Below are 26,581 nucleotides of genomic sequence, written 5' to 3'. Positions count from 1 at the left end.
CGGTGCCCGCCCACCCCCGGGAGGCTCGCCCGGGCTGCGGTGAAGAGGACGCTCCGTAGACTCGGCGCCGGCCGGCTCCCTCTCCGCGCTCTGCGACCGCCGCGGCGAACATGGTGAGCGGGATTCTGGGGCGCCTCGAGGTCGGGGCGGCAGGGGAGGGAAGAAGGGACCCCGGCTTCCGCGACCCGCCGGGCCGCGCGCCGGGGCGACTCGCCGGCCTCCACATTCTCGCTGTCGCCGCCGCCGCGAGGCCTCCCGCGCGGCCTCGGCAGCCCAGCCGGGGCCGATCGCCCGGCGCCCCGGCTTCGCCGCCAGGGCCCACCTGCCCTCCCTCCAGTGGAGGCTTCGTCGGCGCTGGTTTGGCCGAGGCCGGGCGCGGGCGGTCAGCGACTCGGGTGGTTTCGGCCCGGTAGGTCTGTGCATCTAGAGAAAGGAATGAGGCCTTGATTGAGCCACCTGGGGCGGGGGAGGGGGGGCGCGGGATGACCACCTGGCCTGACCCTGGTGATTCTGAACCTGGCCTGTGGCACTTGACTGCTGCCCCCGACGGTTCGGTCCGCGTCCCTCCGGTCCGGCCGGGCGGTGGCCTGTCTGGCTTCCCCGTGTGGTCACAGATTTTCTTTTACCTGCAGGCAGGTTGGTTCTGCCAGCCCTTGGCGTACAGCGGGGTGGCCCTGACGCTGGGATGCTAATAAAAATAAATGAAAAAGCTTTGTCAAGTCTATCAAGTTATCCGAGTTGCTTAAAAGTAAACAGATGTTCTGCATATTCTAGATGTTGGACCTTTTGTTTAATGTACCTATTTTTCCCTCCAAAGTAGCATTCTAGTTTGCTGTAGAACCGTGGTATTAACTGGACAACCAAGTAGAACGTTTAGTCATTTTCTTTAGTCCGCGCACACTGTTACCATTTTTGGTCAATGATTTGCAGGCGAAGGCTTACCAGACTTTGTTAGAAATATTACACTGTTATTGCATCTGTCTGCCTGAAAGCAGCTAGTACCAGTTCATCTGCATACAAAATGTTTTCACTGAGTAACAGTTTGGATTTTCTTAAGGTATTCTTTCATAGTTATGCCGAGTGGCTCATTAGTGGAAGAAAAAAGATTAACCAGTAGTTTCTTAATGACTGAGAATACGGAGTAGGAATTTGCTGTTCGATTTTTGATTCTTCTTTGGTTTAATTCTGTGAGCTACAGAGAGGATCAGCATCTTACAACTTTTTAACTGCTTTAAGATTATACTACTTTATATATTACTCTACACTAAAAGACTTCATCCAACGGCTTTGAGTTTTCATCAATTTAAGGCCATCCACTCCAGTGAAAGTGCTTTGAATCAGATTGGAGCCTGCTTTAGTGCTTTCTGATATGATGTAGCTTCATTTTCTGTTTGAAAAAAGAATCAAACCTTTTTACTTTAGTTAAATGCTTGAATTTTAAAGCTTAACTTCATTTCTGTACATTCAAATAAAATGGTCGGTTTTATTTATGGCTCGAGGAGGAGAAATAAAAATCAAGATGGGTGGAGTCTGAATACGTTTCAAACTTAGGAAGAATTTATGAACTACTCTTGTTTGGATGCTTTCAATGTGAGTTCAGAATGCAGATGACTATTTCTATTTTTTTAATTGTGTAGTTGATTTACAATGTGTTAATTTCTGCTGCCCAGAAAAGTGCTTCAGTTGTACATATATATATATATATACACACACATACATACACATGTATACATTCTCTTTTTAAGTATTCTTTTCCATTGTGGTTTGTCACAGGATATTTGAATATGATTTATTTTGCTGTACAGTAGGACCTAGTTATCCATTCTCTGTATAGTAGTTTCCATCTGCTAGCCCCAAACTCCCACTCCATCCCTCCCCTAACCTCCTCCCCCTTCACAACCATGAATTGAATTTGTTCTCTGTGTCTGAGACTCTTCTGTAGATAGGTTTATTTGTGTAGATGACTATTTTTAAAAGTTACTGTTCGATTTAGGCTTATGAGCACAAGAGCATCCTCCCTTCAATCCAGCTGTTAAAGAATATAGTGAAGATTGAAAAGATTGAAAGTTATTCCAGACTGTAGCACTTTATGTCTGTGTTTGAAACTATTTAGATCTGTTGGTTAGATGCTTGCTTCCAAGTTTCTTAGCTTTTTTTTTAGGATTAAGTATTAACTGCTGATGAGTTTGTTCTACATTAACAAAATCACTTCCTGGTACTCACTAACTTCTAGAAGCACTTGGGAATAAAGTAACTTGAAACCAACCCCCAAAATCACCCTGGGCACTTTAAAATGAGATTTCATGTTTGCATAGTCTCACTTTACAGTGCCAAAAAAAAGAAAAAAACAAAAAACACCCCATAAGCCTGCCCTTCACAGGAACCATATACACACTCCAAACAAAACTTTGGTGTGCATGTGTACTGGGTGTGCCAGCTTCCTCATACGAAGATTATTTACCAGCCTATCATCAAATTCCTAGGGTTATCTGCTGAGTAGTTCTTCCTGTTGGGTATGGATTGACACATCACAGGAGACTGGCCTAGCTACTCTTGTGATAATGTAAATGCATTTGCAGCATAGCTGTGTGGCTCTCTGGCCAGTCAGTGTAGTCTTGCCCCCGAAATAGTAAAGGTCTGCATGATAATCTCACCCTTCAGTCGCTCAGTTGTGTCTGACTCTTTGCGACCCCATGAACTGCAGCACAACAGGCCTCCCTGCCCATCACCACCACCTCCTAGAGTTCACTCAAACTCATGTCCATCGAGTCGGTGATGCCATTCAACCATCTCATCCTCTGCCATCCCCTTCTCCTCCTGCCTTCAATCTTTCCCAGCATCAGGGTCTTTTCAAATGAGTCAGTCAGTTCTTCCGTCAGGTGGCCAACGTATTGGAGTTTCAGCTTCAACATTAGTCCTGTTCCAATGAATATTCGGGACTGATTTCCTTTAGGATGGACTGGTTGGATCTCCTTACAGTCCAAGGGACTCTCAAGAGTCTTCTCCAAAACCACAGTTCAAAGGCATTAATTCTTCCTTAACCTCACCCTGATCAGAACTCGGCTCTAACAGACTGAGCTGTTGGCTCAGAATGAATTATAAGTGTATCCTGCCACCTGATGATTAGCAAAAACGTTTTTACTTACAGCCATCCAGTAGAAAAGGCTGGTCATGTATTATTCCTATGCCTGTTTAACATATTTGAAAACAGTCTGTAAAGGATTAATTGACTTGGGGCCTTTTCTGCTCCATATCTGGTTTTAAAATAATTTAAAAACTGATTTTGAAACATTTTAAGCAGGAAGGTACACAGAATTAACAGTTTCCTATGTACAAAAGAAGATTAACTTTTTGCCATATTTCAGGTTTTTATGTTAGATAAATTATGCATCTTCATCCCATTTCCTTCCCTCCCTAGAGGTAACATCTCCTTGTCAAAGAAGTAATACACTTACTGGCCAATTAAGGAGATTATTTTTGCAGGCTGTTGGGATTGAGAGAACATTAATTAAAATGAGGAACATCTGCAAAAAAGAAACCTGGGGCTGATAAACTGAGAAGGGCAGGGTCATTTTGTTACCCTGAACACAAAATGATGGGAGTGGATTTCTTAATCATCTCTGCTTTCCAGGAGCACAGGGCTCAGGTACAGTTCAACATGGTCACCTGCAGCTGATTCATTTGATTCTCATTGATGTTCCACACTTTGAGCTGTACATGTGTGTATCTGTATTATGTTTCCTTGATGTATTGTTAGTTTTTATATAAATGTTACCATGCTTCATGCATCCTTTTGCAACTTTGAGAAAAAGAGCTTTGTGAGGTTTAGTTCTAGTTTGCATCCCATCAGCCAGTTACTCTATGTCTTTTCATTACTTGGCATTATGTGACCTTGAAAACCAATCCAGTAGGTGTGAAGTGGGTTCTCATTCTTTTAATTTGTGTTTCTCTCATTAGCAATAGCTGAGTATATTTTCATTTTTTACACGCATACATTCTCAGTGAGCCTGACATTGTTTAAATACTCCTCATGTCTTCATCTCAGCTCATTTGTGGATCCATAAAATCCAGCCTTAAAAGAATATTAATGAGACATTTCAGAACCAGACCTGCGTAATGAAGACTGATGTCCCTCATCTCTGGCACCTGCTTTTCTTTAAGCTCAATACTCTTAATTCTAGCCAGCTGCCCTTGTGAGGCTCTGGTAGTGGTAGAGTGATCCAGAAGAGAGTTCTATGTTTGGGTGTGGAGATTAACATCCTCTGCTTTATCCGTATCCTTTTCTTTCTTTTTTCCTAGGCAGTATATTTAGCCAAGATATTTTAAAAAGAAAAAAGAAAACAAACACGGGGATAGATGGAAAATCTGTACTTTCTGCTCAATTTTGCTGTGAACCTAAAACGTCTCTAAAAAAAAAAGTTTATTAAAAATAAGCAAAAATAACCATTATCGTTTTTCACAAATAGAACTGGTTTAAGTCAAAATGATGTTTTTAGTATATAGGAAGACTAAACATTTGTGTTTTTATGACAATGTAGCTATTTTCTTTCAGTAATAATTGAGCTGAACTCAATTTGAAATTTAAAAAAAAAATTGAAACTCTTTAAAAACTGTTTTTTTAAAATGTACATTGTTTTTATCTGCAGAGTGACTGATCTGATCTGATCTGAAGGCTCTAGTCTGAATAGCCAGGTCTAGTCTCTGTTGGACTCTTTGGTATTTGCATACCTAAATAATGCTTGTCATTTCAGCATCTTGAGCTTCCTACCCACATAGCATAATATTCCTCTCCAGGTTGTCCATGAGAGATATACCCAAAGATTTGTATTATACATCGCACTCAGAAATGTTTTAATTCCTTTTTCTTCTGTCCCTGCCTCCTTGCCTCAATGTTACAAGTGAGTTTCACTTGGAATTGTTCTTCTAAAAGCTGTCCCCTATTCATTTTGCTTGAAATTTTACATCGGGAGAAGCATAGAAGAGAGACGTCAGATTGGTCCATCTCAGTAATGCTTTGACAAACTTGTTGCTTAATTCATCATGGACTCTTCTGTACAAGGACTGCATAGAGTTGAGTGATCTTTAACTCTTTTAAGATTGCCTTCTAGTAGCTGACATTGTAATGCTTATGTGCTGTTTACCCTATTTCATGATGTGTCTGCTGTGTTAAAATTGAAGAATCTATTTTTTGGTAGATCTTTAAAAAATACCCGATTTCAGTAAAAATGCAATCAAAATTCTTAAAATTCATATTTTAATTTGTAGTGTGAAATAACGAGACTTTGGCTTTACTTATTTTTGACCTGACAAGGGACCATCAAAGAACTCTTATCTTACACTGTTACAACAAGGTTTAGGATGAGTGCTTGAAAGATGGAAACTTCAGTGCATACTATAGCAGGAAACCTAATTTAAAACTAATTTATCTTTGTTTGTGCTTTTGGATCATGTTAAGGAAAGACTGTTTACTCCTTTCAACATTTTTGCGTTACTTTATAGGTTGTTGCTACTCTTTGTCTTATCACAGAAAAGAAAGATGAATTTTCTACCCATATTCCTATCTTGATCTGTTTTCAGGAGATTGCCAACTTGTAAATGTAATTAGTGTTTATTTTTTAATTGTTTCATGTAGCCCATTTTTGCTCATAGTTTTTTTTTTTTTGGTAGTAATAGAGCTGAAAGTAAAGCATGGGCAAATATGGGTAAAACTTCTCTAGGTTGCTAGGGAGCAATCTTATAAGTCAGTTGTCGAAGCTCTGAGGAATTCTCAAATTTCTGTGTTGAGAATGTTTTAAGTCATCTTTAGACCAGTGTTGTTGAATAGAAATAAAATGTGAATTACTTACGTGTTTAAATTTTACAGTAGCCCCATTAGAAAAATAAAAAGATGAAATATATCTGAAATATGTCAACATTTAATCAATGCAAAAATGAGACATTTTACATTCTTTTCTCATACAAATTGTTTGAAATCCAGTATATATTTTTATACTCAACACATCTCAATTCAGACCCTCAGTTTTCACTGGACACATTTGGTATATATTTAGATATAAACTTTACAGTTGAAAAAGTAGATTCACATACCTAAGTTGCTCCAAGCTTATTTGGTTTTCCAGTAATGGAATGGATAATTGATTTTAAATTTTAAGTTAATTAAAGAAAGTAAAAGTGAAGTCGCTTATTTGTGTCTGACTCTTTGCAACCCCATGGACTATAAGCCTGGCATGCTCCTCTGTCCATGAGATTTTCCAGGCAAGAATACTGGAGTAGGTTGCCATTTCTTTCTCCAGGGGATCTTCCTGACCCAGGTATCAAACCCACGTCTCCTTCATTGCAGACAGACTTCTTACCGTCTGAGCCACCAGGGAAGTCCCTAAGTTAATTAAAGTGAAATATGGTTAGAAATGCAGTTCCTTGCCACACTGGCCATGTTTAATGGACTCAATAAACCACATGTAGTGGCTAGTGGCTACCTTGATGGACCAGTGTCAGACTTTGTAAGGGGAAGTTAATGTGGATACCAGCACTTTTGTTAATTCTCTGCATGTTTGCATATGACTGCTGAGATAGCACTGTTACTGATTGCACTGTTTTATGGGACTTGTTAAGATGTTTTGTGGAACTGGACCGTTGAGCTCCGTAAGACAGGATTTGTGTGTTTCAATAGCATGAAGTCTCTGCTAGTAGGCCCGCAACAGATGTTGTTGAATGAAAGTGAATGAGAGGACATTCTTCGTTATGATGGGGCAGGTTCCCATAGAGATGGATTGCTTTGATTTTTATGCTTATTATTCTTCCTTACCTTTTTTTAAAAAAATACAATGAAAATTGAGTTTTAAGTATCTTCTCTTTGTATAGTGTTATAATGTAATTTGAGTCTTACAGTGAAAATCCTTTGAGATAGATAAGGCAAGTATTGTCCAGAGTGGCAGCTTTGATACAATTCTGGCATACAGAAGCCCCATCAGCAGTGCCAGTTCCCTTCTCTTAAAAATGAAACAATGATATTTGATGCTCACCGAGGTATCCTGAACCATAGAAGAGCACTTGAAAGCTTAACAAAGAACAAGAAGTAATGCTGTCTCAGATAACTTATAAGTATTTACTGTGTGTCGGGCATTGTGTTACTGTATCTCACTCATCCTTACAGCAGCCCAGGGAAGGGGTATTGTATCATAGCTGTGAGACTACACCGGGTCTGGCTGTCTAGGTGTTTTGACTCTTGCCACTTATTAACTATATGACCTTAGACACATGACTGACTGTGCGGTGTCTCCAGCTCATCATGCTTCCAGATGGGGATGGTAATAGTACCTGCCATCCCAGCATTCTGGGTGAGGTGTGTATGTAATAAACTAAAGCATACCTGGCACATGGTTAAGTGCTGCTTATCAGCATTGGCTGCTGCTGCTAAGTTGCTTCAGTTGTGTCCGACTCTTAGCGACCCCATGGACTGCAGCCTACCGGGCTCCTCCATCCATGGATTTTCCAGGCAAGAGTACTGGAATGGGGTGCCATTGCCTTCTCCGCAGCATTGGCTAAAATAGTAATATTAAACCACCTTTGATCCAAATTACATGAATAGTCTCATTTCTTTATATTCCGATTACACTAGTGCATACTTAAGTTTAATTGTAGATAAAATGCAAACAGTGGGTGAGTGCATTAAAACATGTCTTTTTAATTGTTTATTATATTCTTTAAATTCATGTTATTTTGCTTGGAATCATTATACATGATCATTTTTTTATGATCAACTTTTTAATTTGACTTTTCAGATGACTTTGATTCTAAATATAAAAAATCTTGTCTTCCACTCATATTTTTCCTGAAGTAATTAATGGAGATTGAAACACAGTTCTTCTTGGCCCTCAAGGTTTACAATGGAAGTGGAAGTGTTAGTTGCGCAGTCATATCCAGCTCTTTGCAGCTCCATGGACTGTAGCCCACCAGGCTCCTCTGTCCATGGGATTCTCCAGGCAAAAATACTGGAGTGGGTTGCCATTTCCTTCTCCAGGAGATCTTTGCAACATAGGGATCGAACCGAGGTGTCCTGCATAGCAGGCAGACTCTACCATCTGAGCCACCAGCGAAGCCCCAATGTTTACAACATCAACAGTTTATTCAGTAAATACTTAAGAAATTATATGCCAAGAACTGACCTCAGCACTTAGGATACAGTTCTGGGTAGAGGGGGATTGTGTGTATGTGTTAGGCAGAGGACATTGATAAAGATACCAGAGTTAAGTGGTGTGTCATTGTGATTTTGTTTCCTTGATGTTGAACACCTGTTCATGTGCCTCTTGGCCATTTGTATGTCTTTGAAAAAAACATGTATTCAGAGCTTCTGCCCATTTTTTAATTGAATTTTTTGTTCCTGAATTGTATGAGTGAGTTCTTTACATATTTTAGATACTAACCCCTTATCAGGTACATGATTTGCAAATATTTTCTCCCACGAGTTCAGTTGGATGGTTTCCTTTGTTGTGCAGAAGTCTCTTCATTGATATAGTTCCACTTATTTGTTGCTTTTGTTGCTTTTGTTCTTGTAGTCAGATCCAAATAATCATCACCAAGACCTGTCAAAGAGTTCGCCATCTGTGTTTTCTTTTAGGAGAGTCACCATTTCAGATCTTACATTCAAGTCTTTAATCCATTTTTTGAGTCATTTTCCTTATGTTGTAAGATTCTTTTGCACATGACTGTCTACTTTTCCCAGCACTGTTTGTTAAAGCACTGTCCTTTCCCATTGTACAGGTGACCCTTGAATAGCACCAGTTTGGGTCCACTTAGCCACGGATTTTTTTCAATAGATCTGTGCTGCGGTACTACACAATGTGTGGTTGGTTGCATCCACCAATGTGAAACCACGGATTCAGAGGGCTGACTGCAAAATTATATGCTTCTTTTCAGCTGCACTGAGGGTCGGGCCCTCTAACTCCCAAGGTATTCAAGGGTCAACTGTATAATCTTGGTTCTTTTGAGGTAAATTAATTGACTATATATACATTAGAATATCAGTTATAAGAAAGAAATGTTAATAACAGATGTGGGTGAGGATGTGAAGAAAAGGGAACCCTTGTGCACTGTTTATGGGAATGTAAATTGGTGCAGTCATTATGGAAATTGGGCTTCCCTGGTAGCTCAGACGGTAAGGTGTCTGCCTGCCATGTGGGTTAGGTCTGTAGGTCAGGAAGATCCCCTCAATAAGGAGATGGCAAGCCACTCCAGTATTCTTGCCTGGAGAATCCCGTGGACGGAGGAGCCTGGAAGGTTATAGTCCATGGGGTCGCAAAGAGTTGGACACGACTGAGTGACTTCAGTTTCTTTCTTTCTTTTCTTTTTTTCATTATGGAAATCAGTATGGAGATCCTCCAAAAGTTCAAAAAGAACTACCATATGATCCACTTCTGGGTATTTATCCAAAGGAATAAAAGATGTATGCAAGCCCTTGTTCATTGCAGCGTTTTTTACAGTAGACAAGACATAGAAGCTGCCTGTGTTCATTGATGGATGAGTGGATAAAGAAAATGTGGCATATATATGTGCACTTATAAATACATAAATGTAATATTACTTAGCCATAAAAAAGATGTTTTACCACTTGCAACAATATGGATGGAGCTTGAAGGCAACAAGCTAAGTGAAGTAGGTAAAACAGAGAAAGACAGATACTGTATGATCTCAATTATATAAGGAGTCTAAAGAAAAAACCCACACTCACAGATAAGAGAACAAACTGATGGTTGCCAAAGAGGATGGTGAGCGAAATGGGTGAAGGGGATCTAAAGACACAAACCTCCAGTGTCCCCGGGATGTCATGAACAGCTTGGCGACTATAAGAAATAGTACTTACTGAATATTTGAAAGTTGCTAAAAGAACAAATCCTTAAAAGTTCTTATCACAAGAAAGAAGATTGTAAGTTTATGTTGATGGAAGTTCACCAGACTTATGGGGACTGTTTCACAGTGTATACAAATACTGAATCATTACATTGTACTGTACACCTGAAATTAACAGTTTATCAGTTATAGCGCAAAAAATATCTTTCAGTTTCACCATCTTCACAAGTACTTTCATGGATCCTTGATGTGATATGCGGTGAGTTGTCACTTATAAAATCAAGCTATGTGAAATTTTTCCTTCTTTAAAAGTTTTTTTTTTTTGTCAATCAGTTATGAGGAACCTAAAAACCAAACATAAATTTTTGCAAAAAGCATTCAGAGGACTGAAGTTTTGTGTCTTTAAGAAAAAGACAAGAATAGCATGTCTCATCAGGGGAAAAAACAGTCCAAGGGAGATCAATGGAAATTGCTAGAAGTGTTTTTAAAGTGAAAGTGAAGTCGCTCAGTCGTCTTTGACTCTTTGCGACCCCAGGGACTGTAGCCCGCCAGGCTCCTCCAGCCATGGGATTTTCCAGACAAGAGTACTGGAGTGGGTTGCCATTTCCTTCTCCAGGAGATCTTCCCGACCCAGGGATTGAACCCTGGTCTCCCACACTGTGGGCAGACTCTTTACCATCTGAGCCACCAGGGAAAAGGAAATTTAGAAAGGAAATTCCTTTTTTTAAAGGAAATTTAAAACAAAAATTATTTATTTGGCTGCGCTGGGTCCAAGTTGTGGCATGTAGGCTCTAGTTTCCTGACCAGGCATGGAACCCAGACTCCCTACTTTGGGAGTGAAGAGTCTCAACCTCTGAACCCCTGAAGTTCTGCTTACAAGTTTTTTGCTCTTTTTTTTCCCCTTCAGGAGACCCTAAAGTTTTGAGATACAATCTTTTCATTGGTGTAAGAATTGTACTGTAAAGGATGGGGAAAAACATGTTGAAGGGCATTTCATAAAAATGGAAGAATCATTTTTCAGAACCTAATCAAGTAGATGATATTTCTTAGGTAGAATAGTTAGTTCTTCCCCTTAAGGAGTGCAGTCTAGAGAAAGTTGATCACGTCCTTGGTGATGCTGTGCTAGGAATGATTATCCTCTGTCTTGGCAGATGGAAGCCTTGAGTCACTCGGGTTCAGATGGTGGTTGAGGGACCAGGTAAGCCTTGACTTCCCAGAGGAGATGCCTGAGCTGAGCCCTAGAGGCTTTGCCAGAGGAGAGGAGGAAAGTAAAGCACCACTCGTGCGTGGCTTTGCCAGAGGAGAGGAGGAAAGTAAAGCACCACTCATGTGTGTGGTGCATTCAGGGAGTCACAGTTGTGCCTGACTGCAGTTACGTGGTAGGTGTCGGGGAGAAGTGGGAAAGGAGACTGGAAGGTTACGGCATAAAGGACTTGCGTGGCATGGGTTTATCCTGAAGGAAATGAGACGCTTGAAAGAGAACAGGAAAGACCTAGGACTGCTTGCCATTGTGCTCGCTGCTGCTTGGTGTTCCCCCTCCCGCTCTTCTGTCTACATTTTGGGAGTGGGTAGGAGGGGAATGGGGACTTTTATTTTCTCTGTCAGGTTTATTGTTACTTTTTTTTTATTGTTGTTTTTAAATTTTTTGTTAATTTTATGTATTTTATTGTTGTTGTTAGGTTTTATTTCTCTGTCCGGTTTGTTATTGTTCCTCCCCACCCTCTCTGACTCCCTGCTTCCCAGCTTGGGTGAGGAACCTGTTAACCCTAGTCAGATTGTCTGTATGAGTGCAGGCAATCCGAGCAAGAGAGATTGATTATTTTTTAGCAACTGGGCTTTTATTATGTCTAGTCTACTTTGGTGTTGAAATAATTTTTCTGTAAGATTTGTTTTTCTGGTGAGGTTATGGCTGGTGGTTCAGAGAATTTAGGTTTTTGAAGTAGAGGTTCCCCGCACCACCCCCACCCCCCGCCCAACTAAGTAAAGTGTATCCATAAAATCATTTTTGTGCACCTCTGAATTTTACCATATAGCTGGTAGAGTTGCTGTTTGATCTGCATAGACTGTCTCAAGGACATGGTTTGTTTCGCTGTGAGGTGAAGAAGGACTTGTACAAGTGGTAATTGGCTATCAATTTAACGCTGTTCGGTCGCCCTGGTTTGGGGGAATGAACCAGTGAGTTAGGGCAGGGAGTTAACTTGGAATGTTTTCTGGATCACTGATAGTCTTTGTAGTGACTGTTTAAATGAAAGAGTGGCCATCCCTCGGGGTGGTGTGGCCTTGGGAGACAGGCTGTCCCACATCGAGGGCCTATGGGCACCTACCTATCTTGGCTAGTGGGACAGGCACTTAACTAGCTCCTTCTTGCGCCCTTGGTCAGGCCCCCATGAGCAAGGCACAATATATAAAACCATCCTCAGCAGCTCTGGACAGTTTGGACTTACCAAGGGATAGAGGATGCTGTGTGTCGATGGTCTGATCTATACTTACTGGGCAGGGACAGACTGTAGTACAGAAACTGTTAGCTCACCCCACAGGTCCAAGTTTTCATCCTTGTGAATTGTGGTTTACTGATGTAGGTCAGGTTTATAAGTTTTAAATTATCTGGTTGTTTTGACTTTTTCCAAATTAACACATGGAATACACCCCTCTCAGAGAGTCTATTATCTGAATTGACCCCCAAGATTGCCTCCTCACCTCCAGCAGTAGTTGGCTATAATTGTTAAACTCAAGTTGAAATCCTGACCCTTGGAGGCATTATTTTACTGCCTACTACAGTAACTGAGGTTCCTGATGATACGAGGCATCCATAAAGCTAAATAGTTTTTCCAAGACAGAAAATGACATAATAAGCTATATAAATTTGTTTACCCAAAATGTACTGTTTTAGTATGTATTGAGTAAATTTTTTGTATGTTTTATATTAAGCTACTTAAAGTCCTCAGTTGCATCAGCCGTAGTTCACGTGCTCAGTCACCCGTGTGGTAGTGGCTGCTGCGTTGAACAGTGCAGACGGAGAACGTCTGTGTCATCACAGAAGGTACTATGGCTCAGCACGGCTCTCTGGAACAGTGGACTGCAGAGTCAGAGATGCCTGGTCAGGCTTCAGGGCCTGGTGGTAGAGTGACACCTACACATGGCCACCTATTTTCCTGTTTTCGGCGTGTTAACTGAGCCAGAAAGACTCTTCTGTTGACCCTCGCCAGAATTCCTGGGATGTGGGGTGGCGGCAGAGTGGCATTCAGGAGGAGACCTGGGCACCTAAATCCTTCTCAGACTTTCATTCGTATTTATTTGAACATTCAGTGGCATTTTGGTAGGGAGACAGATGTACGTGTTCAGCACCCTTCTTGACCCAGAATCTGTGAGGCTTTTAAACCTTACATGTAAAAATGTCCCTGACATAGTTGTCACTCTCATTTGTTATCTCAACATTATTGCTCCGAGGCACTGTGTGTAGTAGGCAGAAGCCTAAATATTTTGTAGTCAGTAATTTTCTGTTTCTCCTGGCCCTTGTGCAAGGAGAGTGTAGGTAAAGGATATTCATGAACCCATTTAAAACTCCCCAGTTCCTTTGATTAGCATTTATGCTGGGTGTTAAGAGTTGGCAGGTTGAGAAAGGACGTAATTAATGCCTTTTTTTCTGCCAGGTTTTTGTAAATTTGAAATTGTATTTGTCTGCTATGCAATATCCTACTTTCAAATATTTCAGACTCTCTCAGCTTAGAGAAATAATTTTTTAAAATATAATAATTTTCGGAGGTAAGACAGTAGCTTTCATTCCTGTTTTCTGCAGTGAGGGCTTTGTTGGGTATAGCTGACATCAAGTTTGGAGCCGGTCAGGCGTCGTCCTTGCGTTTGGTGGTGTAGGCATAGACCACTGTGATATTCTGGGGAAAGATGGGCTGCTGTGAACCATCACATTTTAGCTGGTTCAATTGTTTACAGTAATTGAATCAGAAACTTGAGCTTCTTTCGAAGCTTACCACCCTTCCACTAGAATGGAGAGAATTGATGTTTTAAATGTGTTCACTCATCTGCAACTTTAAAATACCCAGTGTTTTACAGTCTTTGTAGCTTTTCCTTCCCTCTCTGTTAGTAAAGATAAGTTTTTAAAAACAAGTGTACATTGAGTGTATGTTGAGTATAAAAGGCAGTGCCTCCATGTATTCATTTAGTCTCTGAATCAGTGTTTTACAGAAGCTCTTCTAGAGATGACTCAGGTTTGAGATCCGTTTCAGACAGTAAAGAATCCACCTGCAATGCAGGAGACCTGGGTTCAATCCCTGGGTTGGGAAGATACTCTGGAGGAGGGCATGGTAAGCCACTCCAATATCCTTGCCTGGAGAATCCCCATGTACAGAGGAGCCTGGTGGGCTAAGCACTCCCATGCTTCAAGAACAAGTTAAAACTGGTAGCCACATGAGATAAAATACAGTGAAGTTAATCATTTAACAGCAACTATTTTGACATGGGGGTGGAGTTCTAAGAGCAACTGCTAATTCTCCAGTGGTCACTGATACAGAACAGAGAGAAACTCAAATCGTGGATAACATATCTTTTTAAGGTAATCACAAGGCTCTTGTTGTAATAGCAGATCTATTTTTGCTCTCAAGATTTTCTTTCCTAACTGCAGCAGATTTTGGTCCTATTTCAGAGTATCCTTTAAAGGTCTTTATTGTTAAAACTTTGCAGTTGAATAAAAATAACTCTCTAGAAATAAATTTCCTTTTTTTTTTTTGGCCTTGCTGGACAGCATGTGGAATCTTAGTTCCCCAACCAGGGATCGAACTGGTACTCCCTGCAGTGGAAGCACGGAGTCTTAACCCCTAGACCACCAGAGAAATTAATTTAGAATCCCAACTGAGCTTGGTTTTCCTTTTAAAAAAAAAATAGACTTTGGATGTTTTTTATGACAGCTTAGCAGTTAATATGTTAATAATTAACATTTTAGAAAAATACTGAAAACTGATACTTATGGGAGAGGATCTTTTCTGTTAGGTAAAAACACAGTAAACAAGTGGTTGTGTGTATCAGGGTTACACCTGCTTTGAAGATTCCTTGTAATGTCTTTTTGTGGTAACAAATCCAGGGGACTTACTACTCATAGGAATTCTTAATCTTTATGATAGATGGACCATATTTCAGAATAATTGGCTTCTTTACTGCTGTGTCTTCTGTTTGAAACACCATGTGGAGAAGGGACCCCTTTAGGCTTTACAAGGAGACCGTGTTCCCAAAAATGCTTTGACTTTGGGCCTATTCATTTTTGTAATGTACTCTTATCTCTACTGCTTCATTATAAAAATTAAACTTGTAGGCAGAGAAGTAAAATAGCAATGAGTGCTAAGATTTTATCATGTTTCTTGAAACTTAAAGCAGCAGTGTATCAGTCTTCGCCTGGAGTTTATTGGCCATGTAAGAATCTCAGAGTCTGCCCCAGATACTCTGAATCGGAATCTGCACAATCTGCATTTTAACAGGATCCCCAGGTGATAATACTGATCTAATAAGTCAGCTGAGGAACTCGTTTACTTTGGAGATGTTAAGTGACACACCCGGGGCGACGCAGCTGGTTGTGGGGAAGCTTGGGTGGAGCTGTTGCTGTCATAATTCTGATACTTTAATTTCAAGTTAGCTTCTTTTGGCCTCTAAAAAGTTAGTAAACTATAGTTACTTAAGGATTAGTTTTCCTTTTTTCCATCCCACCAGTCTCTACCCCAGCTTTGCAGTTGGCTCCCTGTCGCCTGCTGATGGAAGGCGGAAGAAGAGCCCTGCTGGTGCCCCGAGCCGTAGCGGGTGCGGGTGGGGGGCGCGGGCAGAGCCAGTTGGGCTGGAGGAGTAGTGGTTCCCTTGCCTTCTCAGTCGGCCCTTGCGGTTTTTGTTTTAGTTTAGCTTCATAAGAGTCATTATCAGGGGTCTAGGGACCAGTTGTTTAATCTTCCATACCAAATACATTCCAAGTATACGCTAAGTAAACCAAAGTCTAACATATTGAAGCGTATTTTATTCATTACAATTGAATCAAATAAACATGTTGCCTTGTACATTTTTTAAATTACTTTCAAGAGCAAAAGCTGGTGTTACAGCATTAACTCGTCACAAAGAGATTGTGCTTGTATAACGTCCGGTTAGAGAAGATGAGTGTTTCGTGATGTTAGTCAGCCTCCTGCTGACTAAATACTGATTCTGACTCACTCCTTCCGACCCTCCCTTCCCAGCCAGGGTGTGGTGCACAGGTGACTGTCACCTTCAGCGCGTCCGCCTACCCTCCTCCCTGCGTGCTTCCCCTTTCCCTGATGAGGTCTTCATCAGCTCTTGCCTTGCTGACAGAATCAGCCTTGCAGGTGATGGTCTTGCCACAGTTCTCTTCCTGCTTGGTTGTCTTATGCGTCTCTTCATTATTTTCCAAAAGCGCAGCTCTGGTCACCTTTATGTTGAAAATATCCAGTGCCTCCCCCCTCCCCCTGCCCATCCCCATCTCAGTCCCCTCTTCTCGTGTTGTGCACGCTGGGTCCTGTTAGTCAGAAACTGTCTTTTCATCCTTCCAGTCCCTCAGAAAGAGTGACTCACGAGAGAGTGGAAACGCTCCGTGACTTACCTGTGTCCCCACCCCACCCCCAGTTTGCCTGCTATAAACGCCCTTCTGTTGCAGTTTATCAAGGAATAATGAGTGTTTTACCCCTGTCTTCGTCTTCTCCATCAGTGCATGTCCTTGAGAATCTGATTCATCTTTGATTTCAAGGGAATATAAAAGTGAACAAGACAGACTTAAGAGTGTTAAGGCACTTACCACCCCTTTGGGGAGACAGTCAAATAATCTTACAGACAAGACTTGAAACTGTAGTGAGTGTCATGGGTTTGAGACACATGGAAGTATGCAGTAGTGGTTTTAACTCAACTTGGTTTTAGAGAATTGATCTGAGGTATAAAGAGTGAATGAGGCAGAGAAGGGTAAAAAATCAAAATAAAGATTAACTTGCTTTACATAGATGACTGTGACGACTGGAACAATATTTCTCCTAAAGCAGTAACAGAAGGTTTAAGAAAGTAGTTTTTAGAAGTGGGAAAGTGATATTGTGCGACTTTTGAGGTAATTTTCTGGCCTTAATTTTCTGTATCTATGTGGATCAGATTAGTTAGGACTGAAGTGAATATGGTTAGATTTGGATTAGATCAGGTGAGATTGAGGTGAATTATGGCTTCCCAGGTGGCTCACACAGTAAAGAATCTGCCTGTGATTCAGGAGACCTGGGTTCAATCCCTAAATTGGGAAGATCCCGTGGAGAGGGGAATGGCTACTTACTCCAGTATTCTTATCGGGAGAATCTCACGGACAAAAGAGCTTTGTGGGCTACAATCCATGGGGCCGCAAAGCGTGGGACACAACTGAGCAACTGACACGTTAACTTTAGTGATTGGATGTGGATTAGATTAGGTGGGACTGTGGTTCAGTTGCTCAGCCATGTCCGACTTTTATAATGAATGAATGATTAAATGGCCCAGTTACCTTAATACTAAGTAACTGCTAGGATCTTTGTGTATTTTAACCCCCAGAATTCTTACATGCAGTTTTAAGTAACAGCTTTATTGAGAGTCAGTTCATAGACCTTAAAGTACAGTTCACAGATTTTCAGTTTTATCTCCAGAGTCGTGCACCCATCACCACTGTCAAATTCCACAACATTCTGTCTCTACAGAAAGAGGCTCCGTAGTCACTCTCCATTCCCTCTCCAACCACTCATCTACTGTCCATGGATTTGCCTGCTCTGAACATTTTATGAAAATAGAATTGTGAGATATGTGGCCTCTTACATCTGGTCTTTCATTTGTTCAGTTGCTCAGTCGTGTCTGATTATTTGCAACCCCATGGACTATCATGCCTGGCTTCCCTGTCCTTCACTGTCTCCCGGAATTTGCTCAAACTCATGTGTATGGAGTGATGTCATCCAACCATCTCATCCTCTGTCGCCCCCTTCTCCTCCTGCCCTCAATTTTTCCCAGCATCAAGGTCTTTTCCAATGAGTCGACTCAGCTCTTCACGTCAGGGGGCTAAAGTATTGGAGCTTTAACATCAGTCCTTCCAGTGAATATTCAGGGTTGATTTCCTTTAGAACTGATTAGTTTGGTCTCCTTGGTGTCCAAGGGACTCTAATTAGAGTCTTCTTCAGCCTCCCAATTCAGTCTTTCACTTAGCATAATCTTTTTCAAGGTACAGTTTGAAGTGTAGCAGGTGACAGCATCTCGTTGTTATGATGAGTGAGATTCCATTGTATGGATATGCCGCGTTTTGTTTATCTGTTCACCAGCTGATAAACATTGGGTTCTTTCTACTTTTTGGCTGTTAGGAATAATGCTGCCATGAACTTTCAGGTACAGATTTTTGTATGGACATTCACTTCCTTTGTATATACAACTAAGAGTGGCATTGCTGGGTGTTAACTCCATGCTTAATGTTTTGAGGAACTGCAAGACGGTTTCCTGAAGCATCTGTGCTGTTTGACAGGTTCTTTCAGCAATGTTTAAGGGCCCTGTTTTATCAACAGCCTCACGAAGATTTGTCATTGTCATCTTTTTTTGTTAACAGCCATCCTAGTGTGTGTGCAGTATTTTTTCATTATGGTTTTGACTTTATTGCACTTTCCTAATGACTAGTAATGTTGAGTATTTTTTCGAAGTGCTTCTTGGCCATTTTAAAATTTTCTTTAAAGAAATGTCTATTCAGATCGCTTGCCCATTTTTAGATTGGGTTGTCTTTTTTTTTTTTTTTTAAACTGTGGTTATAAGGTTTCTTTTTATATTCTAGATACAAATTTCTTATTGGATGTATCGTTTGCAAATATTTTTTCCTAGTGTGCGGGTTATTTTTTCATCTCACATGCATTTTAACTTCTTAAAAACTTGATGTTAATTTTGGGTATCATTAACAATTGGTATTGTTCAGTAGTTAAATTCCATTAAGTTTACAATTCTTGTTTTAGAAAAGCTAACATGCAAACCAAAGTAGTTAATGAAGCATAAAAAATTGTAAATAAAGTTAATGAGAATAGCACATTCCTTAAGATGAAAAGATCAAAACCCAGTTTTAGATCTTCTGTTACCAACATCTTGTGTGACCACTTCTTCATTTAGGGATAGCAAATATTATATGATAAAAGGTTGTGTGTTTTCTTCTGGTCAGTACAATCCCGAATTAAGTTATCCTCTTTGTTATAACAGTGAATATCTACTTTTAATTAAGATAAAATTGACATGTAACATGTAAGCTTAGGGTTTACAGGGTGTTGGTTTTTGATACATTTATGTATTGCAATACAGTTATCACTGTTAGTTAGCTAATACTTGTATCACATCACATAAATATTTCTTTACTTGTGGTGTAAATAGTTAAGGTCTAGTCTCCTAGCAATCTTACTTATTCTAATTTTAATTTAAAAGTTGGCGATTTTTTAAGTGAAATTTTAAAGGTATGTGACTGATACATTACTGGATATTAATCATAATTTTGACATGTGAATAGAACAAAAACCTTTAAAATATTAGCAAAGGGTATGCTGTAGAAGTGGAGTTTTCCCAACCCAGCTACTCTGACCATCTGTTACTCGTTATGAAAAGAATTTGGGAGGGGGTGTTAACACCTGAACTGCAGAGGGAACTCCCCACAGTCTGGGCTCTGAGCAACCTCTGTGAGAAGAAACTAGCCTACCACCCCAGGAAGCTCTGTCTTCCAGGTTCTGGGGTCAGAGGAGCCGCTATGGCCACATCTTCCCTTACTCCCACGTAATGTGATGAACGGCTTTGTACGTGTCATCTTTTTAAAGTTTAATGACTGCGATTAGTGTTTGCAGCTCAGATTTTCTAGTCTTCCTAGTAGATGACATGTAAGTGCATACCAGTCTATAACCAGAAGTCATAGTGTTTTTTATTTGGCATGATAAAGGTTGTACCCCTTTAAGATGTTCTTTTCTTCTCACTCTAGGCCTCAGGAGTGCAAGTTGCCGATGAAGTATGTCGCATTTTTTATGACATGAAAGTTCGGAAGTGCTCCACGCCAGAGGAAATCAAGAAAAGAAAGAAGGCTGTCATCTTCTGTCTCAGTGCAGACAAAAAGTGCATCATCGTGGAGGAAGGCAAAGAGATCTTGGTGGGAGATGTTGGTGTCACCATAACCGATCCTTTCAAGCATTTTGTGGGGATGCTTCCTGAAAAAGATTGTCGCTATGCTCTGTATGATGCAAGCTTTGAAACAAAGGAATCCAGAAAAGAGGAGTTGATGTTTTTCCTGTGGTAAGCATTGTTAAAAATATCAAGTTTTCATAAACTCAGAGTTAATCTCTTGTTGTCAGCTTAGCTCCTCTCCAGAGTCTTCAAGACACTGTGCCCAGAGCCAGCCCTCTTCCCAATTGATTTGTGCTTTTGAAGCGGGTGCGGTCGTCATCTCTGATTGGGATTTGTTCTTCGTCCATACTCTCCAGGAGGGTAGCTGCTGGCCTCTTGGGGCTATTGACATGAGACAAAATCAGAAGTTCGGCTTTAGTTTGAGTCGCCACATTTCAGATGCCCAGTAGTCACGTGTGATGAGTGGCCGCCTCGTTAGGCAGCGCTGAGACAGAACATTCCCATCACTGCAGAAAGCTCTGTCAACAGTGCTGCTTTACACAGCGGGAAAGAACTGTAGAGCCATTTACATGGCCTTTTTCTTGAAAGGCTGTTTAAATTATTCTGGTCTTTTCAAGTAAATTCATACTTGAGATTAAGTTTGACTTGAAAGTCACCCTGATCCTCACTTAATCATATTACTGTACATCCCATGATATGGAATTGCCACATAGTGAGAATCTCTCCAGCTTCTAAAGGGGCAGGTGGTAATGGCTTGTGATTTGGGGAGCAAGGGTGGGCCCTGTGGGTCCTGTTGATCCTTTGGCCTGAGCTGGGCAAGGCAAGCAGGGGTTTAGCTCTTTAGCTGTGTGCCAGGGGACTGGGAGATCAGAGCATTCTGGTTTCAAGGAATGTGACTCTAGGCCACCCCTAGTCCACTGCGGCCCTTGGCTGCACCTGGGGAAACAGATGCCATGGGGTTGCAGAGATGCCTTGGGGTTACAGTCGTGAGGTCATATTGGGCTCTTGCTGTGGAGCAGGCCTGGTAGCCACAGACACATGCTTAAAGATAGTACTGAGTATTAACACTGAGCATGTGGAATGAAAGTGCATCTGTTAAACTTTTATTTCTGCTGCATGCCAGGTGTTGTGTTAGGGCTGGGAAAGTAGCTGTGAAAAAAGCAGGGAGAGCCCTGGCCCCTCTGGAATTTACTCTGAGCCGCAGATACGGCAGGTAAAAGTTTAAGCTTTTAAATTGGTGAATATTTCCTTTATTTGCACTATTTTTATCCTGGTTTTTTATCCCTTTTTTTCCCCACTAATAAAATGATACATTGTCATTAAAGAACATTTGGGAAATGAATGAAGAAGAGAAAATTCCAGTGTTAGTGCTGTGTTTTATTTTGCATTGTTACTTTTTAAAACATAAAACCTTATTTTAGGAGTTTCCTGTAAAAGGCTCTGTTTAGGGCCCAGGGAATGGCTCTTAAAGTATTTTAAAGATCTGGTTAGAGTAAAATGAGAACAGCTAAAGCTTTTTTTGTCCCTGACCTATTTTGCATAAGAAACGTACCCACTGAATTCTGTAGCTCGTGTATCTGAGGTCCACGTTGTGGCTTTGCCACCCTCCTTGGACCCTAGAATGGGGAGGAATGCGCATCTTGTTCCCAAGAATAGACTTGGCCTGCTGTTGGCAGGCATCAGACTAGGTGAGGGACACACAAGTCCATGGTGTTCATGATTGTTGATGTCCTGGAAATGTGGCCACTAAATGGAGTTGTTAAGTGCTTAAAAGTATTTAACTACACTCCTTTTACCCTTTGGTGTCATGTAGTGTAGAACGCAGGCGGGCCTGAGGTTCAGTGGTGCAGTGAGAAATAATGCATGTGTGGATATGCAGTTTGAGGAGATGAGATTTTTCTGTGGGTTGTTAATATATCTGTTGCTTTTCAGTATTGCTGCTAATGAATGTGGTAAAGCGTATGCAGTATTTTTTCAAGAGGGGGAGGCACTGAAAAATCTGTGAATGTAACGTAATAGTAATATTAGCAAGACATCATTATCGCTGAACTTCCATTAAGCTTAGAAGAAGAAATCTTTGTGTTGTGTTTTGTGACGCTAGACCGAGATGGAAAACAGGCGCACACGGTCAGAGTTTGCTGCTGGAGTGGACCTGGGCACAGTGACCAGGAGGGCAGTGTGGGGACTTGGACTTCACTCACATTCTTCTCCCGAAAAAACCTGAAGCAAAAATTGGGAGCATTTCTTAATTCTGGGTGGCAGATACTTGATTCACAGATTATTCTCTATACTTTCCTGTATTTTGAAAGTTTTTCCCACCAGAAATTATTAAAAAACCTCTCACGAAGATGGTGGTTATTAGCCTGAACTCAATCCTTTATTGATACAAATGATTAAAAAGGTATTTTCAAGAAGACAATTGATAATACAGTGAATTATCCAGTGTTGTTTATTTTCACTCCATTAACTGAATCTGATCATTGGTCCCTGACTTTTTTCCTTGGTCAACACAAGTTGCTCTGTGTATGCGCGTCCGGCACAGTCTCGGAGCAGAACTGGAAAACCGTGCAGTTGGAAAAGTTCTCCCAGAAGGCTGAGGGCCCTCCCCCATCTGATGCAGTTGTGTAGCGCGATGTTAGTTGTGCTTTCTCTAAACTGGTTTTCTTCTTTTGGGGCCCCTCTCCTCTCCAGGGCACCAGAACTAGCTCCTCTGAAGAGTAAAATGATCTATGCGAGCTCCAAGGATGCCATCAAAAAGAAGTTCCAAGGTAAGGTCTAGCCTCCGCCAGGGGTCGGGTGTGGCAAGCCAAGGAGTGGGGCTTCATTTCAGAGCGGCGCCTCATCTCCTTGGCAAACCTCCACACAGAGCGAAGGGCACTGCTTGTTCTGAGGACACCCGGAGGCAGAGCCGGCTCTCAGCACGTCTCTGCCTCCTGCAGGTCCTTGGGCCGGGAGGCCTGTGCCTGATACTCTGCCCTCTCAACATTGTGTGTGTGTGTGTGTGTGTGGCTTGTTCAGTCTGGTTTGAAACTAGTTTCAGACGTTGCCAAGTTTCTCTCAGGGCAGGTGGAGACAAATTGGTTTATATCGGTCATAGTAAGTGATAAATCTGCTATTACCTCTGAACGTAGCCAAGTAGCAAAAAGGACGTGTTCATAAATGGGAAGGGATGCTCTTATTGCTGGCTTTTCTTTGGAATGGTATGGTTTTTAGGTTATTGACTCAACTGTGTCCAAAGGAGACTGGCCAGGGCTGGCCGGTTATATGTGACTTGCCGCTGGGTCACGGGGATCCTGAGAAGATGGCCTGGACCTACTTTCTGTCTCCAACCAGATGGAGATGCTGGTATGATGGACAGAGCATGGGGCCAGTGCCCGTAGCCCACTGAGGGCTGAGCTTGTCATCTAACTGCTGTGTGGCTCAGCCCAGACTGCATAACCTCTGTGGGCCTGGGTCCTCCCAGCTGAGGGTGGGAAGGTGCCCGCCTTCCTGCTGTGACTGGCTCCAAACCGCTGGGAGAGCCAAGGTCACAAGGGCTTGGCCCATGGTCATGTTCATTTGGTTTCACTGTGACTGGTTTTATATTCTTGCAGTAGGGCAGATTTGCCTTAGCTTGTTTTACGTGGGAAAACAAAATTCTCACTTCCTTCCCTGAAACCTGGTGCTGCCTCATTGCATCCCTGCCTGGCTCCGCACGTGCTTGTTTGGTGTGGGATGTATCCCGGCTCTGTGTTGCCGTCCCGGAGAGGAGCTGCTCTGTGGACACGCTCTGGTGACTCGCAAGGCATCCCCGTCCTGCCCTTCTCCCCAGCGAAAGCATCTCTGGCTTTCTCCCGGTGGTCCCGCGTGGTCTAGAAGTTGCCCCTCTGTGCTAAAAGCAGCTCAAGAAACAGTCTCAAAACTACGGAAAACCAGAAAACAAGGCAGCTGTTCAGAAGCGAGCAGCTGTTTGCAGAGCCTCTGCTGTACACGGGACTCCCGGTGCCGTGCGCTGTCCTCCCGAGAAGGCCATCACTAGGCCGTCTCTGAGAGAGCTGCCTGGACGTGGGGTGTGCAGCCACCGGAGGGCTGCTTTCTGGGCAGAATGATCCCCTTTGTGCTCTTACTCCTCAATCCAGCTGGCTGAATCAAAGTGTCAAATTCATGTATTAACGTACGTTTCAAAAACCAGGAAAAAGGATTCCTACTCCCGCTTTTTAACTTTTTTGTTGAAAACAGCCTACCTATGGAAAGCGTACGTGAAGCATGGTTGTCTCCTGATCTGATGACCAGCATCCCAGCCTCACTGCTGCCCCTCCCTGTCCCCTGCTCCTAACAGCGCAGAGTAATTCTGGCTGATTTTGTTATGTGAGTGGAAGCGTCTAGAATGTGCGCTGCTAGGTCTGGCGCCTCTTTGTCAGCACTAGTTCGAGAGTCTCTCTCGCCGGTGCCCGTGCTTTCAGATGACTCATCACCGTGTACTCGCCCGCGGTTTGCTCTGCCACAGCTGTCCCACCCCTGTTTAAACCGGCCTTTTAAAACAGTTGCTGTGTTAAAGAAATAGGTAAACCGCCGCCATAACTAAACATAATTGTTTTCTTTCCTCCCTAGGCATAAAACACGAGTGTCAAGCAAATGGGCCAGAAGACCTCAATCGGGCTTGTATTGCTGAAAAGCTAGGTGGATCCCTGATTGTAGCTTTTGAAGGATGCCCTGTGTAGACCATCATCTGGTGCCACAAATCGAAAGCTTCTGTGTTTAATGTTATCCTCTTGCTATGTATAAGTAAAGCAGATAATGTTTAGGCTAGGGACTCACTGAAGGGGAGCTGTCTTGTCATTTGTGGGGGTAAACTATTCTATGAACATGTGCAAATGGCCCTAAATAAATCTACACTCTAAAACTTTATTGGTGTGAAATTAACTTCTTACTGGCCAAATGCCTGTTTGGATGAGTTGGCTTGTTATAAACATTTTTGTTAAAGCTCGTAATTTTTAATATTTAATAGTGCAGTTCACAAACCAGTAGGTGGCCACATGAAGAGAATTACTGCATCTTTGTTAACCTCACCAGGTATTTACTTTTTTCTTTTTTGCTTAGAGATTTGGTCATAATCTGGTTGTAATTTTGGCCCAAATTTCTTTATTCTGTTGAGCTAAACTGAATCATGGAAAGTAGTTCTCCTCACAACATGTAACAGCACTAAAGTCCTAACTTGGTGATTCTACTGAATACATGGTAGAGACTGCCTTGAAAGGTGTAGGCTTCGAACCAGTGCTGACCTTGCAGAGCGCTGTTGCAGCCCATAGTTGGCAGAGGAAGCCACTCGCGAACCTGGGGCCACTCACTCACAGGGCTGGTCGGGAGGCTGTTCTGAGAGTGGCCTTGCACCCTGGATTCAGGAGAGTGTGCACCATCTTATAACAGCGAATTGTAAAGCAGACCTGGGCTCCAGCGTAACCCACTTTGTTAATGAAAAACGGTGAGGGTGGTGTATTGACAGACTGTGACTCTGTGCTGTCTTTAACTAATTATGTCTCCTTCAGAACTTTGTTGCTTCTGGTATGATAAAGTATGGAAGAATGTTACTTTTACTCTAGGGCCCGGGAGAACTTCCTCTCCTAGAGTAGCTTGCAACTGTACATGCGGTGTGGAGCAGGTATGATGGACGACATGGGAAGCCGCGCTGAGCACCCTGGAAGTGACTGTCCTTCACATCACAGGCATAACACTGAGCACCTAGAGACCCACAAACGGTGAAATTTAGAAGTAGCAGTACTGGCTTTATGTAATAAAGGAAGCATTTTTAACTTCTCTCCTGTGTAATTATTCACGCGTGACTTGGGAATAAAGGATTTTGCCTTCCACATGTGTGGTTAGGTGGGGAGGCTTGGCTATTTCAGACAATTACAGTTAAGATCACGGCTCCTTCCTCCTCTGATTGAATGAAAAGGTTGGTATATATTTGGAAGTCGTTCTTATTCCAAATGTTTATCTAAATGCCAGGCTGTTATCTCTTCTCTTGTTTGGGAGCCAAAAAAAGGTTATGCTTTGATCAAAATACTTCTTTCCAGATTATCTAGAAAACGGTGCTGGCCACTGGTGACATACAGGCTGCTTGTCATTCTTTCATCCTAAATTTCTCTACTGCAAAGCAGTGCTCTCAGTGACTGTATGGATAGGCGCCCGAGAAGCACTGCAGGCCCCAGACGGCCTTGGTGAAGAATCAGCCTCGGAGGCAGAGCCAGGAGGTTCAGGAGACAGTCTTCTCTGTGGTTTCACCTTGTGACGTGTGGAGCCGCTTGTATGAGCACCTGCCTCCGTGCAGGTATGTGTGTGGGGTGCTGTGGGGAAGGTTTCGAGCAGTGCCCGGGGGTGTGACATGTAAATAGCTCCTGGCACTCAGCTCCAGAAATTGGGAAATGCTAATAGTCACTTCTCTGTCAAGGAGCTTCTAGATTCCTGAGGTTGGGGCCCTAGATTCTCGCTCACCAGCACTACAGGTAACTCTGTTGCAAAATGAGAGTCTTGGACCTCAGCTGACCCTGGTGAGGAATACAACTGCAGGTATTGTCTGCTTCCAGCACATTTACACTTTGACAGGTGCTCACACATTGCAGAAGAGTGGGTGGAAAGC

At 42.2% G+C, this 26,581-nt stretch overlaps 1 protein-coding gene across 2 annotated transcripts; it reads left to right on the top strand.

Annotated features, from left to right (window-relative positions):
• Positions 1–3: 3 nt before the first annotated feature.
• DSTN (destrin, actin depolymerizing factor) lies at positions 4–24,852 on the top strand. Of its 2 annotated transcripts, none has more exons than XM_027559674.1 (4): positions 4–113; positions 19,826–20,133; positions 22,657–22,733; positions 24,556–24,852. In XM_027559674.1, the coding sequence occupies exons 1-4, from the start codon at positions 111–113 to the stop codon at positions 24,663–24,665; spliced, it is 498 nt and encodes a 165-aa protein (XP_027415475.1). In that variant the 5' UTR covers positions 4–110; the 3' UTR covers positions 24,666–24,852. The 2 variants fall into 2 exon arrangements, with proteins under 2 accessions (XP_027415475.1, XP_027415476.1); XM_027559675.1 differs by lacking the exon at positions 4–113 and adding an exon at positions 14,352–14,413.
• The last annotated feature ends 1,729 nt before the right edge of the window (positions 24,853–26,581 follow it).

Source organism: Bos indicus x Bos taurus, chromosome 13 (assembly GCF_003369695.1).
Source record: "Bos indicus x Bos taurus breed Angus x Brahman F1 hybrid chromosome 13, Bos_hybrid_MaternalHap_v2.0, whole genome shotgun sequence".
NCBI classification, from domain to species: Eukaryota; Metazoa; Chordata; class Mammalia; order Artiodactyla; family Bovidae; genus Bos; species Bos indicus x Bos taurus.
The sequence above is the reverse complement of the archived record's forward strand: the minus strand, read 5'-3'. Positions and strand labels throughout refer to the sequence as shown.

Bases quoted from the DNA above. Each gene is read 5' to 3' on its own strand.
- DSTN (XM_027559674.1), top strand. The intron at 20,134-22,656 runs GTAAGCATTGTT...TCTCCTCTCCAG, and splicing joins GAGTTGATGTTTTTCCTGTG to GGCACCAGAACTAGCTCCTC. The intron at 22,734-24,555 runs GTAAGGTCTAGC...TTTCCTCCCTAG, and splicing joins CATCAAAAAGAAGTTCCAAG to GCATAAAACACGAGTGTCAA.